General features: G+C 54.8%; 6 protein-coding genes across 6 annotated transcripts; 4 read left to right on the top strand and 2 right to left on the bottom strand.

Annotated features, from left to right (window-relative positions):
- Nucleotides 1–125: 125 nt before the first annotated feature.
- B0H65DRAFT_556350 (uncharacterized protein) lies at nucleotides 126–2,798 on the top strand (the record flags this gene model as incomplete). Its single annotated transcript, XM_062830050.1, has 7 exons — nucleotides 126–285; nucleotides 391–467; nucleotides 535–613; nucleotides 812–1,062; nucleotides 1,145–1,262; nucleotides 1,447–1,770; nucleotides 1,838–2,798. 7 exons carry the CDS (start codon nucleotides 126–128, stop codon nucleotides 2,623–2,625), a joined length of 1,797 nt encoding a protein of 598 aa, XP_062684856.1. The 3' UTR covers nucleotides 2,626–2,798.
- Nucleotides 2,799–3,131: 333 nt separating this feature from the next.
- On the top strand, nucleotides 3,132–8,156 carry B0H65DRAFT_489027 (Trs120-domain-containing protein). Its single transcript, XM_062827718.1, has 2 exons — nucleotides 3,132–3,660; nucleotides 3,732–8,156. The coding sequence occupies exons 1-2, from the start codon at nucleotides 3,495–3,497 to the stop codon at nucleotides 7,928–7,930; spliced, it is 4,365 nt and encodes a 1,454-aa protein (XP_062684855.1). The 5' UTR covers nucleotides 3,132–3,494; the 3' UTR covers nucleotides 7,931–8,156.
- A 192-nt stretch (nucleotides 8,157–8,348) lies between these two features.
- Nucleotides 8,349–11,692, top strand: B0H65DRAFT_458277 (ADC synthase). The gene has a single exon (XM_062826396.1). The coding sequence runs from the start codon at nucleotides 8,530–8,532 to the stop codon at nucleotides 11,383–11,385; it is 2,856 nt and encodes a 951-aa protein (XP_062684854.1). The 5' UTR covers nucleotides 8,349–8,529; the 3' UTR covers nucleotides 11,386–11,692.
- On the bottom strand, nucleotides 11,693–12,910 carry B0H65DRAFT_458276 (vacuolar protein sorting 55). The gene is made up of 2 exons (XM_062826395.1): nucleotides 12,221–12,910; nucleotides 11,693–12,127 (listed from the first exon to the last, which is right to left on the bottom strand). Exons 1-2 carry the CDS (start codon nucleotides 12,471–12,473, stop codon nucleotides 11,994–11,996), a joined length of 387 nt encoding a protein of 128 aa, XP_062684853.1. The 5' UTR covers nucleotides 12,474–12,910; the 3' UTR covers nucleotides 11,693–11,993.
- Nucleotides 12,911–13,085: 175 nt separating this feature from the next.
- Nucleotides 13,086–14,426, top strand: B0H65DRAFT_489019 (putative proteasome component C2). Its single transcript, XM_062827717.1, has 3 exons — nucleotides 13,086–13,326; nucleotides 13,452–13,563; nucleotides 13,672–14,426. The coding sequence occupies exons 1-3, from the start codon at nucleotides 13,289–13,291 to the stop codon at nucleotides 14,317–14,319; spliced, it is 798 nt and encodes a 265-aa protein (XP_062684852.1). The 5' UTR covers nucleotides 13,086–13,288; the 3' UTR covers nucleotides 14,320–14,426.
- On the bottom strand, nucleotides 14,427–15,749 carry B0H65DRAFT_458272 (uncharacterized protein). Its single transcript, XM_062826394.1, has one exon. It carries the CDS (start codon nucleotides 15,283–15,285, stop codon nucleotides 14,656–14,658), a length of 630 nt encoding a protein of 209 aa, XP_062684851.1. The 5' UTR covers nucleotides 15,286–15,749; the 3' UTR covers nucleotides 14,427–14,655.
- Nucleotides 15,750–15,811: the final 62 nt, after the last annotated feature.

The following is a 15,811-nucleotide window of genomic DNA, read 5'->3' as shown; positions in this document are numbered from 1 at the left end:
AGTTCACCGGCTCCGGAAGCTAAATCTGAGGCCGGAACACCATCCCATATCACGTAGCTTCAACGCCAATGGGCAACCTGCCAAGATGTCCAGCTAGGCTCGAATGGATATGGGATTCTGTCCAGATGAATTTCTGTTATGCACAAATTAATAAGCCACTCCATCAAGCCAGAGATCAAGAAGGACCCAACGCCGTTGAAGTCATGTTTCCACTTAGCGGGGTATTCCTTAGTCCGGAGGAGGTTCACCCGCCACGCTTTGCTCCGGCCTCCTTACCGTTCCGCGGTACACCATATCCTGGACGTCTGGACGTGAAACTGCAGGCTCAACATCCCCGGCGTGGCAGCCAATATATACAATACAGGACTGGTTGATTCGGTACCTCAAAAGGTCTCCGTCCCCGCATTCGTCCTGGACCGAAAAAGGGTTTCGGAAGCACATCCGAAGGCCATGCGCATTATATATGGGTACCACTGCAATGCCCGTCCCCTGGTTTGAGCCTCAACTACTTCAGACGATCAACCAGAACCAGAGGCTCGAACCTCACCCGCCCTCATTTGCCGTGGTCCACCGGCTGTGCGCTATTCTGACCGCCGTGGCATGCCCTTGGTTGGTGGGCAGCGCTAAGCAACAGGGATGAAGCCGTTGAGCTTCAGAACAACAGGCCTAATATTGCCATTCATGGTTGAGGAGACAGTCCAGCCTTGACAAAACCCGCTACCGTGACTTTTCTTCCACCCAGAGTATATAAAATCTGACCTGTCTTTTGGGATGACACTATCTTTTTACTGAGCCTCTTACTGAGTCACAGCTCACGATATCGGAACCCAGAACCAAAGTCACGTTTCACGGCAGCAGCGAGGCAACACTCAGCAGACCGAGAACAGAACCCACCGAGCGACTACAGCGCAGAAGAGACAACAAGATACCGATTTCAGCTATCACTTTGTGAAGATCACGGCATCTACGGGCATCCGGAGGCATCAGTGTCACACTGCCTCTCACTCACTGGCTGACATCGAGATACACGCAGCACGGTCCAGCCAAAGACTCTGGGGAAGGGTAGGGTGTCGTCTTGTAGACAAAGCTTCAGCTCCAAGCCGGCACCTTTGTTACGCGAGCTGAGCGGCAACTGCTAGCGAAGGAAGAAGCGAGAGACAAGGTTCCTGCTCCTACACTCAGGATGGCGGACCGCAGGCCTTCGGAAGCTGTGCCGACCACGAGCGGAAGACAGTCTCATGCGATTCCCGCAGCATCATTCCGTGCGTGCGCCACCTTTTCGTTTTACATACCAGCTTATCTCAACTACATCACATGTTTTCAACCTTGATACAAATCTTACTCTTTTGCCCCAAATCCTGTTCTTTGCTACTACTCCCCCCAAGCCATGATTCCATATAACTGCTAGACACGGGCCGCGAGTCTGACCTGTCATGGACCAACCAGCAACCCATAACTCGCCGAGGACATGGCTAATAACGTCTGCGCTCACGCCACTCGCTGTCCGGCTGATACGCCAGCTCCTGGCGCATGGTGACTACATAGTCGCCTGCCTGCCACCACATGAGATTGAGCACGAAGACCGCAGCGCCGAATTCCGTGAGCTCATCAACGAGTGTAAGAGCAACCGCAAGGATCGTGAGGGATGGAAGGACCGGATCCGCCCCATCCGGTGTGATAGCCGCGTCATGGGCCAGTGCGGCGCTGCCGTTGCCGAAGCCGTCCAAATATTTGGGAGGATTGACATTATGCTCTGTTGCAGAGCCGAAGGTAAGTGAATCGAAAACGTTTATGTCACAAGACGATGGCCCGCTGATTCTTCTTGTGTTTCTTAAAGCCGTTGTGGGGACCGTTGAGGAACTATCAACCAGCCCTGCGACGCAGAACCTGGTGAGGGACCAGTTCGAGACTGTCTACTTCTCACAGGTGAACTTTATCAAGGCTGCCCTACCGCAGCTCAGAGCGCAACATACAGGTCATATCATGGTTCTGACCAGCATTGGTGGCCACATTGGGACACCAGGCATGTCCTTTTACACAGCTGCCGTTTGGGCACTCGAGGGCTTCTGTGACTCGCTAGCATACGAGATTGCGCCCTTCAACATCAAGATGACGATTGTGCAGCCCAACAAGGAAATCCTAAGCCTAACCAACAGGCTCATATTCTCGCCGCCACTACCCCAATACGAGGCCGACCTGAACCCGGCTCCAAATATGCGGGATGTACTGTCTACCGTCCTGAACTCGAATCCGGACACGTACATTGAGCAAAGCGAAGACGAGATACAGTACCGCTACGCGAAACTTCCGCCCGCCACCTTGGACAAGCTGGTCATGGAGACGGTGCATGCCTTGACAGCCATTGGCGGACACGAGAACCCGCCGGCAAGGCATATCGTCGGGTTTGAAGGTGCTATTGCCGTCAGGGAAAAACTGAAGACGGTGACAGAGGAGTTGGAGGACTTTGTTGAAGTTAGTCTGGCCGTGGACATTTTCGACAGCGAGCTCAAGGCCGAGGCAAGAAAGGGTAGGTCGGAAATGGAGGCTACACAGGGCATGGGAGCGGGCGAGGGTTCATCGGGCGCGGGAATGGGTGGTTTCCCTGGCATGGGACCAATGTCATGATAACGCCTGGCTCTACACCGCTATCAGCTTAAGGATGGTCGAGCAAAGGGAGTCATGGCAGGAATGGGACAAAATATGCCTCTGGTCGTCATAGCTTAGACTCTGTAGGCTACCTGTACTATTCGAACAAATGGAAAGGAAAATCACAAAGGCCACTGTGTCTGCTATCATGCTACTCCAGGGCTCGATTAAATATTGAACACGGCTGAGTCGCCGTTTGGTCGCCGTGAGGGATGCCGTTCACCGGAGGTACTTCCGGACCCTTGGTCGGCTTTTGCTCCACTTCCCGGCCGGGGCAGGGAAGACGGCCGGAGTGATCACCGGAAGGCGGGGGAAGGGGAAGGGATGGAAGCTGTTCAGAGCTTGGGCCGCCTTTACACATTCAGTATACTACAGCGGGGAGCTGCCTGTATTCTAGCACCAAACCCCTGCGCCATGCAGCTGCCCGCCGCCTTGACCCCCCCATCAACGCCATCCGATCCAGTCCAAGTGTGATGGACTGATCCCGCCAATCCGTCTAGGGGGGGTTCGGCCTATTCAACGATTCACCGAAGGAACATCACCACCTTTATACAAAGACGGGACTCGGTGCCCGCTCGAAACAAACAGCTTCTTTAATTTTCACAGCTACCTAGACACCCTTTCTGCATCACCACTGCAACACGTACAGACGTAACGACAGCCAGCAGGTGCGGAACAGTAAGGCAAGGCAAGGCAAGGTAGCAGCACTCGCGTGCCTGCCTGATGCTTCGAAGCTCCTCTTGGACCCCGACATGTCCCTTCTCTCCCTCTAAAGGAAGCTAGCAACACAACCTCGACAGCATCCCACCGCGTCCCCAGGGCTCAGGAATGACCTCGCCGAGACGACCATGACTCCGGATCCTTTCCTGCCCGTCGCGCCGGCGAGGGTCAAGACACTGGTGTTGCCCATAGGAAGGATTAAGCGTGACCGCTTTGACACCTTTGTCAAGAGCCTGAACACCGAGAATGTCGTCCAGCTACGCGACATCACCGCCGATGGCCGGCCAAACAGAAGTAGGGATAGCGCCAGCTTGTATCCAAGGTCCATGAGAGCTCTCGCTGACCCGCGTATCTGCCTCTCCTAGACATGTTCACCCCTCTGGCCTTCCCCGACGGCGCCATGTTCTACGATCTTATGACCCACGTACCACCCCCTTCGCACCTTGCGCTGGTGCCCTTCGACCTGTATCGCGAACCGCTGGCCCTGCTTGCCATTGCCGATGGCTCCGAGATCAATAACGTTGTTCTCAGCAAGAGGCAATCTGGCGGCAGGACAGTCGCCGAAACAAACATACGCTCGCTTGATCAGGAGTTGGAAGACCTAAGGGACCGCTACCCCAGGATACTCGTCCACCAGGTACTACTGTTCGACTATGTGCCTTCCGAAGAGAACCCAATAACAATTCCAGAAGGAATCGTTACAATCCCGCCGCCTGAGCAGCATAAAAGAACCACCATGAAAACGGTCATGTGTGACATATCCTCGTTGATTCTGGCCGAAATGACCACCCTCGCCAAATCATACGAGGGTATGACCTTTATCGACTCGCCCGGTCACGCTTCCACCGCGGAACAGATGTATGGGGGACAAGGACCTCTAGGAGACCCTTCGAGGAGGAATTCCCAGTTTGCATTGCCAACCAACCGATCAGTCTCAGCGAGCGGGCTTATAGATAGGGGCCACCAGGCGCGCATGTCCATGCCTCCTGTCCCTTTCAAGGGAGGCACTTTTGGTTCCAACCGTGCAGTTTCCGGTCAACCTGCGACACCGCCAAATGGACGAAGCGGGTTGTCTAAGCCGCCTACGAACTTTGACGACATCACGGAAGGCGAGTCGGTTAGTCCTGAGAAGGCATTGCCTTCGCGTCCCGACTTTATGGACGTGTTCAGGACCCAGAGCCAGGACAGGGTATCAGTCCAGGGATTTGGATCAGGCGGACCGACCGACAAGAAGTTGCACAGGGGAAAGAGCAGGTTCCAGATCGTCTTAGGCTCCCTGTATCTCCAGGCTGGTCGGTGGATTGACGCGCTCAGAGAGCTGACCGAGGGTGCAACTGGCGCCAAATCGACTAATGATCACATTTGGCACGGAAAGGCCCTGGAGCTATCTCTAATAGCGCTGTTGCTGCTGGGTTGGGCAGGCGTTGAATTCGATGTACACCCTATCTTGCTACCAAATGCCGACAAAGGGACAGCGCTCGCGAACCAGATCCTGGAGGCCGAACAGAAAGACCCAGACCAACCGCGGTGGCTACGGAGACTACAGGTGTACATCCCAGAGTTGCTTGACCGTATCATCAGCCTCTACTCGAGGATAACAGCCGAAAATCTCCAACCGCTACCCATGTCTGAGACCATCATCCGTTTCTGCAAAATGCTCACGGCTCTGCATGTCGCGGATGGCAAGCTTGATGAACGGTCTCTAGAGATGATGGTCCTTGGTACACCGCCGCCAAAGCAGTTGACCACGTCTCCTAGGTTTACTATTATCCCAACAAGAACTCATATCCTATCGACTTTGATGAAGGCCTATCCGGGTTCTGCTTCTGAACTGTTGATTACCGCTGACCGAATAGTACTCCTAAGCGGCATTGCATCAGTCTTGGGAGTGCTAGGTTTCCAGAGGAAGAAGGCCATGGTCGTTAGGGACTTGGTGTCGGTTCTTATCGGCGGCCTAGTGGAAGCGCGCACCAGGGGAGCCGCAGATGTTGGAATTCATCCCGCAGCTGGGCTTGTCGGTCTTAATGGGCTCGGCGGGAACGGCCATGCCGGTGCTCTGGATCTAACAGAAAGTGACATCGAGCAGGGTATCGGCGCCTTTCTCGGGCTCCTGCTTAGGACGTACGGAGTGGTAACCGATGACCCGGGCTCGACAGCGTCGCTGGAAGGCCCAACCACAAGAGACGACTCCGATGAAGCAATAGTTGCAAGAATCCTGAAACAGTCCGATCTACGAAATTTCGGCATACGGGATCTCAAGCTCAACATTCTAAGGACGTGCGTCAGCTTCTCTGAAGCGCTTCCAGACTTTGCTGGCGTGCTAAAATACTCGAGCGACCTCCTACGGACCGCTGGGAGCGGTACCGCTCCTGGCCTGCGGCGCGAGGACGCTTACCCGGCAATCCATAGAGAGGACCAAATACGCTTCGCTACCAACATCTCCAAAACATCCAATCTTGCCAAGCGCCTGGGTATGGGCCATCTGGCGGCCGAGTATTGGGACGAGTTTCTTCTCAGGGGCGTTAAGCTCGAACCCTTGGCCACGACACGAACACCAGTTTCACATGCTCGGAGCGTGCTACCTAATGCTGTGGCGACGACGAGGACCTCGCAGGATGTCAATCCATTCATCTATAACCCATTTCTAAAACAGCCAGACGCAGCAGCTGTCGAGAAGGTTCTAGTTGCTGGAGAGGCAGCAACGTTCAAGCTTACCTTCCAAAACACATTCGAGATGGATTTAGAGCTGGAGAGCATCCGGCTAGATACTGAAGGAGCCGAGTTCGAATCCGCAGTTGAAAGTCTCGTTGTAGGGCCCTATCGTACCCAAGTCCTCAGGATATCAGGAGTGCCGAAAGCTGCAGGGACCTTGAGGATTAAGGGTGCTATTATCAAAGTCAGGGGCTGCCGCGAAAGAAGGTTCCCTATTTTCATTGAGCAGTGGGCTCCTGAGAAAGAACCAAAGGTTAAAGGCATCGGCCTTGCGGCACTTGATGTTCCTCCAGCGAAGCGTACACCTCCAACACGGCGTCCTAAGCCAGAAAGCCTTGGGCTTAACGTCATTGCCGAACAGCCTGTTGTCGTCGTCAAGTCTTCAACGCTTCCCCAGTCATCGGTTATGATCCTTGAAGGGGAGCGCCAGAAGTTTTCGGTTACGCTGCAAAACCTATCAACCACGACTCCAGTCGATTTTCTGCTGTTCTCCTTCCAAGACTCGACCCAAGAACCATTGCAGGCCGCAATGGCCAGCAGAGATGCCACTCCCGCTGAGCTTTATGAATATGAGCTCATCCTTGCCAAGAAGCAGGCTCTTCGCATACGCAAGGAAGGGAACCAGAAGAGATACATCCCTCCTGGCGGAACAGCAACATTCGACTTTGAGATCCTTGGGAAACCGGGTCTTACCCATGGCCTCATCCAGGTTGACTATGCTTACTTGGGCGTGCCTCCCGACGAGCTAGAAGGAGAGAGGTTCTTTACTCGTCAGGTCTCGTTGGCACTTACAGTTACTGTCAATGCCAGTATTGAAATAGACCGCATGGATGTCTTCCCGCTGCACGGCAGCATCCCTGAACCACTCTGGTTACGTGCGGGCAGCAACAAAGAGAGCACGTCGGCACTCACCGCCGATACACATTGCCTGCTAATGTTGGATTTGCGCAATGCTTGGCCGAGTACTTTGGTGGTACAGCTCGAGTCAGAGGACGGAGCCAGGCTCGAGGAGCATATCCTTCCTGGAAACGTCAACAGAGTGATCTTCCCAATCAAGAGGGTCTACCTCGAGGACCCTTATGCGTTCATTCCTGTGCTGAACCCCTCCCGAAAGAGACAGTTCATTGTCAGCTCACATCTTACGCCTGAAATGGAACGAGCCAACCGCGAGGCGTTCTGGTACAGGGAGAGGGTCCTAGACTCACTCAAAGGAACGTGGCGGACCGGGCCAGGAGGGGGAACCATTGCTCGCGGTAGGAGCGGAAGCATTGAGCTGAGGGCTATGAGGTTGACGAGCCGCATGATCGAGGCGGTAAAGGTGGATGAGATCGGAATCGAAATCTCCGTTTTGGACGCCTCCGCCTCGCCATTACCCCTTGAAGAGCAAAAGCACAAATCACACGCAATCGCCAAGGTCGAGTCCTTTTTGCAGCTCCGCGTCGCTGTCACCAACCGCACAAAGCAGCCCATATATCCCCTCGTCCGCCTTATGCCGTCCCTCTGCCACCGACCCCTCAACGTCGCGCTCGACTTCACCCGCAAGTTTGCCTGGAACGGCACTCTACAGAAAGCACTTCCACTTTTGGCAGGTGGAGAGAGCGCCGAGGTCGTTATGGGCGTCACGGCATTGTGTAGAGGCGAGTTTGAGATCTCTGCGAGCGTGGAGGAGACGATGGTGTGGAGGCCGAGTGAGGAAGAAGAAGAGGAGAGGCGGAAGAGGAGGAGCGAGGCGGAGAAGATGCAGGATGCGGCGATGGGGATGGAGATTGCGGGCAGTAAAAGAGAGAGGAAGGTGTGGTGCTCTAGGAGGCCGGCTAGAGTTGTCGTGGTTAGGAATGACGGGGATGAGTGAATCATATGAGTTGATCATTCTGTCTGGGATGGTGAGAATGGGTAGGCAGCGAATACCTAAGGAAGGAAGAAAGAAAGAAAGGATGTCGGTAGGTATTGTATGCATGGCCAAGCGTTGATATTGGTTTCCGGGTTGGGGTTGGTGGTTGGGGCCTTGGACGGAAAGCATGGAAGTATGATATGAAGTTGTATGACACGTAGAATAAATATTAATTGCCATATATCCATCAGGTACTTCCATTTGTCCAAGCATAGAGCTAATCACAAGTCCTGATCTGCAGAACGACACGATGGTGCTGTCATTTGTGATAACGAAGATCGCTATCATGCCAGGGTTAGGGTTCTGACAATACAAAACCCTCGACCGCTGAAGCCGCTCGCCACTGCAATTCACCGAAACGGTGGCCAAGGCTTTCGAGATTTTGTTAAACGAATGTCACCACTGACTCACAAAATCAGCGCAAGACCTCATTTTTTCCCCATTTTGTGTAGGAAGCGTTGCTCGGTGGACTGGTTGTTAAAGAAAAGGGGTTTTATTTCGTTCCTGCAGCGCAGCACACCCCTTCCGTCATTAAATTTTCCTTCGCATGCAAGGAAGGCATGGACGACCAACCCAATTCCGAGTCTAACACCAACATGGTTACACCCACCCATCCTTCTCTTATTGATTCTTCTTCTTCCGAGTCGTCTTCATCACACCCTCCTTCGTCTGAACCTCACATCACCAACGGCAACCATGTCTCTCCAACAAAAACACGCAACAATGAGAACAGGAAGGAGAAAAAACACAAAATCCTCTTCCTAGACGCCTACGACTCCTTCTCCAACAACATCACCTCCCTCCTCACCACCCTCCTCGACGATGTAGACGTCTACGTCCTCTCCATCGACTCTCCTCTCCTTAATCCCGCCTCTCCCGATTTTGGCCAGCGGTTCCGCAGGGAACTCGCCCAGTACACGGCCGTGGTATGCGGTCCCGGACCGGGATCGCCCGATAATGATGCGGATGTTGGGTTGATGAATTATGTTTGGCAGCTTCAGCTCGATGCTGCTGAGAAAGGAAGTAACGGTGGAGAAGGTGGACTGCTTCCCGTCCTGGGCATCTGCCTTGGGTTTCAGAGCTTGGTGAAGTATGGTGGTGGAGAGGTGAAGAGGCTTAAGAGGGGGTTGCATGGGATGGTTAGGGAGGTTTTGCATCGTCCTGATGCCAACGGTGGTGATGGCAATATCTTTCGGGATGTGAAGCCGTTCAAGGCGACGCTTTATCACTCGCTTTGTGGCGATATTGGTCAACATGAGGTTTCTGAGGCGGACTGGAGGGAGGGAGGTACGAAGTGGAAGCCTATTAAAGGGTGTGCAGATCTCTTGCCGCTGGCGTGGGTGGAGGAGGAGCGCGACGACGGGGAAGTAGAGAGGATCCTGATGGGGGTGAAGCATCTGAGGAAACCATTTTGGGGGTTGCAGTACCATCCCGAATCCGTGTGTACGGAGCAAGAAGGGAACAAGGTCATTGAGAACTGGTTCAAAGAGGCGCTGAGGTGGAATGAAGCGAGGGGGAGGGTGGTGATGGAAGTTGGTGAGGGTGAGAGGTTGGCGCATCAGGCTACTAAGCCGAGTTTGCTGTCGAGGTTACAGGTTCCGGTTGGCGACGAGCAGACGACGCTTTCTACTACTACTACTACTAGCGAGAGGAAGATTTGGTGGGAGCGCATGGGAACGAGACCTGAGCACCGTTCTGCCACGGTCCGTCTGCCGCACGGCGTGCAGGTGTCGGACGTGGTGGAAGAGCTGGGCCTGGATGGCTCTGACAAGGTCGTGGTTTTGGAGTCTGCGAATGCGACTGCTACGGCGTCAGCGAGGGCAGATGTGAGAGGTCGGTACAGCATCATCGCGGCGGGACTGGAAGAGGCGCTGCGGCTTGAGTACCATACTGGTGACGAGTATGCTACTTTCAAGCTACAGAAGGTCAATGGCTTGCAGGTTGATCTGTCTGAGCGGGTCTTCCTCGGTCCTTATGGTGGGATATGGGGTCTTGTGGCCAGTTTCCAGGAGATGCGCAGCCTTGGAGGTGGTGTTGAGCTTCCGGATCTACCGTTCCTGGGAGGATTCATGGGTTTCATCACCTACGAACAAGGCCTGAGTGACATCGATATCCACTTGGAGAACCGTCAACACCACCGGCCTGATGTCTGTCTGGCATGGGTAACAAAGAGCGTGGTCATAGATCATACTCTTGGCTTGGCCCATATTCAGGAGCTGTACTCTTCTGATACGGACTTGGACGATGATGCCTGGATGCGTAGCACCGCAGACCGGCTTTTATCAACTTCAGCTCATCACCAACACCAATTCCTCAACAATTTGCCTTCACCCGCCAAAAAGGCGAAGACGCGCCGTCCATCTACAAGCACCTCGATACAAACACCTTTGACCAAGGAATACGAAGCCAGGGTGAAAACCTGTCAAGAGTTCATCGCAGCTGGCGACTCCTACGAGCTCTGTCTCACAGATCAGACCAAGATCACCCGGCCCCTGAGCGACATGATCCCATCAGCTACTTCCCAGGAACATCACGCACCGCAACAACAACGGCCAACAAGCCCAACCTTCAACCGGAAGCAGCAACAGCGACGTCGCTCCTCCTCCCTCGTACCCACGACGACCTCAACCCCCGTCCCCTCCTCCTGGCATCTCTACAAAACGCTGCGCTCCCGCCAACCAGCCCCATTCGCGTCCTACCTCCGCCTCGGCGGCGCAACCCTCGTCAGCGCGTCGCCCGAGCGCTTCCTGACGTACGACCGGCACGGGCGGTGCTCGATGCGGCCGATGAAGGGCACGGTGCGCAAGTCCGAAGCGGTGTCAACGCTCGAGCAGGCCGAGAAGATCCTGCACGTGCCCAAGGAGGAGGCCGAGAACTTGATGATTGTCGACCTGGTCCGGCACGACTTGCATTCGATTTGCGGAGCGGGGAATGTTGAGGTGAGCGATTTGCTCAAGGTGGAGGAGTATCAGAGTGTGTTTCAGATGATTACTGTTGTCGAGGGGCAACTACCCTCGCCCTCCTCTGACAACAAGAAGAAATACACGGGACTGGATGTCCTCGCGGCTAGTTTGCCGCCGGGGAGCATGACGGGAGCCCCCAAGAAACGCAGCTGCGAACTGTTGCAGCAGATCGAGCAGCACCGTGAGCGCAGTTTGTACTCGGGTGTGGTCGGATACATGTGTGTCAGTGGGAGAGGAGACTGGAGCGTGACGATCCGAAGTCTGTTTCGGTGGGACGACGAGCGGGTAACTGTGCAGGTTCAGGGAGAAGATGGTCAGAGTGAGGAAGAGCATGAGGTGTGGCATATCGGCGCTGGAGGAGCGGTTACCATTCTGAGTACCCCTGAGGGTGAGCGAGAAGAGATGTTTACGAAACTCGCTGGGCCGTTGAGGGTGTTTGCGGACCTGGGTTAGACTCGAAGAATGGGGGTCTATGGCGAGCAGAGCTGGTCTGAGGCCAGAGGCTGTGGAAGAAAGGGAGGACGAAAACAAAAGTGGAATAAATTCATCATTTTGGGCTCAGGCGTACATTAGGGTTGGAAGAACACGATATTCAACGTATCTAGAGGGTGGTCTTGGTGTCAAGGTTAAAATGGGTTGGAGTTTTGTGGCTGTCATATTGGCTCAACGGATGCATACCTTATGGCGGGACTAAAAAGTAGACATTTCAACACGATGCATTGCAGGTAGAGAGAAAGAAGACGCCAAGTCCTCTCGCTAGATAAATGTTCATAAAATAAAATAACCTCATAACTGTCTCATAATCATCCAAATCCAACCCAGCCCAAATGCCCTTCATCAACCAGTGCCTGCCACTTTACCAAATACCCATTGATCATATCCCATGGCCCCTCCCCGGCTCAAGTCCCGGCGGTTGTACAGTCATAGCCTCCCACCATGTGTAAATCGGTTCCGCACCCAGCCGCTCTCCGAAACTCCCTGCTCCTTTGTAGTTCTGTGTCATTGTTGTGTCTCTCGGACTCCGATGCATTCTGTCGTTGTCGCCATCATTGGTCGGCTAGTCAAAAGTCTTGCTCCTCCTGGAAGAACATGGCGAAGCTGATAATAGTGCCATAGATCAACAGGCCACCGATAACGGACATGATCATGGCCGGGACCGTGATAATAGCCGAGTTTGCGAGAACCACTGGAAGAGCTGTTTGCCGAAGAGAAGAGAAGATGTCAGCTACCGTACTTCCACAAACACAGAATACATAGCAACAACAAGACGGAGACGGAGTAAACCTACCAAGCCCCATCATGACCAAGAAACCAGTGCAGAAGCGACCCAGATCCAGCACCGCAGCGCCCGAGCTCTCAACAAAGTCGTCCGGGTTGGCGCAATGGCTGCAGATCCAGTTGGGTATGGGCGCCAACACGTAGGTGGCCACCACCAGCAGCGGGTAGTATGCCTTCCATAGTGCGCAGGACAAAATGACGAGGAGGAAGCCCACCGCCAAGACGAAGGAGAGCGCGATGATGGTCTTGAGTCCTGCTGCCATCTTGGGTGACTAAGTCGGAATCTCGAACTGCGAAGGCGTATGTGATTTTGGGTAAAGGCTGGGTATGAGTGTCGTTTGCGCCGGCAACTCGGAGGATCGTTGGATGTGTCAGGCTAGGTAGAGTCCAAGTGTGTCGCGGGCCTGCCGGGATCAAAGGTGTTTGTTGCGCGGGCGTAGATAACTCGTGATCGATGGAAATGTGTAGTGCTGCCTGCTGCTTATTGTGATCGAGAATCTGACATGTATCGCGTAGAATTACTCGGCTTGCGCGCTTCGTCGACTCGTTGCTGTAGCAGGCGACAACTTGTGATGGTGGTGATCTAGTGTGCCGTGGTGGAGTTGGAGGAGCTCCAGCGAGCGGAACAAGTGACGACTGACGCTTTGGCTCTCAGCACACAAAGTCTTGGCCGGTGCTCCCAGCGCGCGCCTGGGCCGCCTGCACTCAGCAGCAAAAGTGGGTCTGACTTTCTTTTGGCGGGCAAGGGGGCGAGGGGGGGTACCTGCAGCGACGTACCAGTTGCCTGCCCGCCTGCCCGCCTGTCCCGCCCTCCGCCAACAGCACGACCAGCCTCATTGCCTGGCGAGCGGCGGGACCTGACGAAGCTAGGAGCTGCCTGCGCAACTGGGGAAGAAGCAACCACTGTCCACTGACCTCCATCCATCCCACCCAAACATCGTCACTATCAGTACAAACAACAATCTTTCGCGTCCTCCAAACACCAGAAGAAACCGACGATACTTGCCGGCACAAACCCCGATACTCCCCGCCGCAATCAACTCTTGTTTCCTAGCCTCCCCAATAGAGGTATCCAACCATGTTCAGGAACAACTACGACAACGACTCGGTCACATTGTAAGCTAAGCTGTCCCGCAGCAGCCAGCCAAACTGGGCCCTGCTTCCAAACGCCTAAAGCTCCTCCGCCTGCCACTTTATGAGGTCTACCCTCAACATTCAGCTAACAACTGCTTTCCCTCCAGCTCCCCGCAAGGGCGAATTTTCCAGGTCGAATATGCGGCGGAAGCAGTAAAGCAGGGTTCGGTGGTGGTGGGAATTGCTAGCAAGACACACGCCGTCCTGGTAGCGATCAAGGTACTTAACCCCGACACCCCCTCGTGCACCACCCTGCCGACCAACACATGTCTCCCACTCTACCTACGAGCAAGTTAAGCTGACCATGTTCCTCCTTGCTCCGTCCAGCGTAACGCCGAAGAACTCTCCTCGTACCAAAAGAAGCTCTTTCCCATCGATGAACATGTCGGCATCGCCATCGCCGGTCTCACCTCGGACGCGCGCGTCCTCTCCAACTTCATGAAGCAGCAGTCCCTCGGCCACCGCCTCACGTACGGCCGCAGCATGCCCGTCCGGACCCTCGTCGACATGATCGGATCCAAGGCGCAGATCAACACGCAACACTACGGCAAGCGGCCCTACGGTGTCGGTCTCCTGGTCGCCGGCGTTGACGACCACGGCCCGCACCTGTTCGAGTTCCAGCCCAGCGGCATGACCGAGGAGATGGTGGCCTTTGCTATTGGCGCCCGCAGCCAGATGGCGCGCACATACCTGGAGAAGAACCTGGAGGCTTTTGCCGACTGCGGCCGCGAGGAGCTGATCCGTCATGGTCTCAAGGCGCTCAAGGAGAGCTTGGTGCAGGACCGCGAGTTGACGATCGACAATACCAGCGTCGCCATTGTGGGAGTCGAGAAGCAGGAGGACGGCAAGACCAAGCCGCAGCCATTCAAGGTGTACGATGGACAAGACGTCAGCGCGTGGATAGAGAGTGTGGCGGATAACCAAGAGGCTGCCCCGGCAGCTGCCGAGGGCGAGGGTATGGATGTCGATAGTTAAAGGATGAACTTGCGGTTGACTTTGAAGCAGAGGGGCAGATTAGCACAGGGAGCGCATACACCCGGAATGAAGTAATGAGATCAAACAGATCACTTTGATGTTAATGCATTGTATTGTGTCTACTGACATGGTGCCATCAATCCCGTCGATCAAGCAAATGGTACACCGAGAGCTTTTGGATATGGCCTGGCCTGGCCCAGCCTAAAAAACAGGACCCCTGAACGCCGTCATCCATCCAGAAAGAAGCTGCGCGGTGCAAGGGCAACAGCATCTGGTTTCCCAAGAAAGGAAGAACCTCGAGAAAACAATCCCCCCTTCGTCTCCTACCCTCCTCGTCTACTCATCACTCCACTTCAGCTTGAAAACCGCCTCGGATACCTTATACTCCCTCAGCGCCTTGATCGCATCCTCCGGGTTCTTGGCCTCCACCATGATCTTTCCATTCGCCTGGTTCACAAAACCCTCCTTGATGCTGTTCTGGATCCACTGCAGAATACCGTCATAGAAGCCGTTGATGTTCAGCAGCACGATGCCCTTGTCGTGGATGCCCAGCTGGTTCCACGTCACCGTCTCGAACAGCTCCTCCATGGTGCCGTAGCCGCCGCTCATGGCGATGAAGCCCGATCCGGGGCCGCCCGCTAGCACCTCCTGCGCCATCATCATCTTGCGCGTGTGCATGTCCTTGACGATGGTCGTTCGGCCGAAGACGTTCTCGTCGGGGACGGCAAGCTGTTTGGGCTTTCCCTCCTCGTCGGCGGCGGAATCCTTCTGGCCGCCGTTTCCGCCGCTCACCTGGGTGGACGTGTAGTTGGGGTCCCGCTCGTACCGGACCAAAGCCTCGGGGATGATGCCGTGGACAGAGTCAGGGCCGGAGAGAGAGACGAGGGTCTTGGCGATCTCGCCCATGAGGCCGACTGTGCCGCCACCGTAGACTGTGATTTCTGGTGTTAGTGAAAAGAGGTTCATCAGTAGTTGGGTGAGAGGGGTTAGTCAAGTACCTAGGCCAATGTTGTTGGCGGCCATGGCGCGGGCGAGCTGGCGCGCGGCTTCGAGGTAGATGGGGTTGTTGCCGGCGGACGCGCCGCAGTAGACGCAGATCTTGGTCTGCTTAGGGCTGCCATCAGCGGCGGTGGTGGAAGTAACGCCGTTGGTCGACATGTTGGTCATTTCCGTTGTTTGGTAGTACTGTATGTCAAGGAGTGTTGCTAGGGTCTCAAATACTCTTATGAGTGAGAGTAAAAAGGGTAGCGGAGTGGTGGCGTTGGTCTCGAGATATTTATACAGAGAGGAAGGGCAAGGTGGGTTCCAGGAACCTGGGTCCAGATCTCTTGCAATGAACCTTCGAGTTAAACCTTGACAGCTCGAACCAACAAGATCTATCCGTCAAACCTGAGGATAGGATGAATTCTAGATAGATATTTGGCAAGGCTGGGTGAATGTCAGCTTCCAGGTTCTGTCAAGGGAGTGTAGTGGCCGCTTGTGGTTGGATGAT

The sequence above is a fragment of the Neurospora tetraspora genome (genome assembly GCF_033439725.1).
Source record: "Neurospora tetraspora strain CBS 560.94 chromosome Unknown B0H65scaffold_2, whole genome shotgun sequence".
Lineage (NCBI taxonomy): Eukaryota > Fungi > Ascomycota > Sordariomycetes > Sordariales > Sordariaceae > Neurospora > Neurospora tetraspora.
Note: the sequence above shows the minus strand (reverse complement) of the source record. Positions and strands in the feature narration are given on the sequence as shown.

Coding starts and splice junctions, on each gene's coding strand:
- B0H65DRAFT_489027 (XM_062827718.1), top strand. CDS start 3,495: ATGACTCCGGATCCTTTCCTGCCCGTCGCGCCGGCGAGGGTCAAGACA. Junction 3,661..3,731: donor CGATGGCCGGCCAAACAGAA/GTAGGGATAGCG, acceptor TGCCTCTCCTAG/ACATGTTCACCCCTCTGGCC.
- B0H65DRAFT_458277 (XM_062826396.1), top strand. CDS start 8,530: ATGGACGACCAACCCAATTCCGAGTCTAACACCAACATGGTTACACCC.
- B0H65DRAFT_458276 (XM_062826395.1), bottom strand. CDS start 12,473: ATGGCAGCAGGACTCAAGACCATCATCGCGCTCTCCTTCGTCTTGGCG. Junction 12,128..12,220: donor CTTGGTCATGATGGGGCTTG/GTAGGTTTACTC, acceptor TTCGGCAAACAG/CTCTTCCAGTGGTTCTCGCA.
- B0H65DRAFT_489019 (XM_062827717.1), top strand. CDS start 13,289: ATGTTCAGGAACAACTACGACAACGACTCGGTCACATT. Junction 13,327..13,451: donor GACAACGACTCGGTCACATT/GTAAGCTAAGCT, acceptor CTTTCCCTCCAG/CTCCCCGCAAGGGCGAATTT. Junction 13,564..13,671: donor CCGTCCTGGTAGCGATCAAG/GTACTTAACCCC, acceptor TGCTCCGTCCAG/CGTAACGCCGAAGAACTCTC.
- B0H65DRAFT_458272 (XM_062826394.1), bottom strand. CDS start 15,285: ATGAACCTCTTTTCACTAACACCAGAAATCACAGTCTACGGTGGCGGC.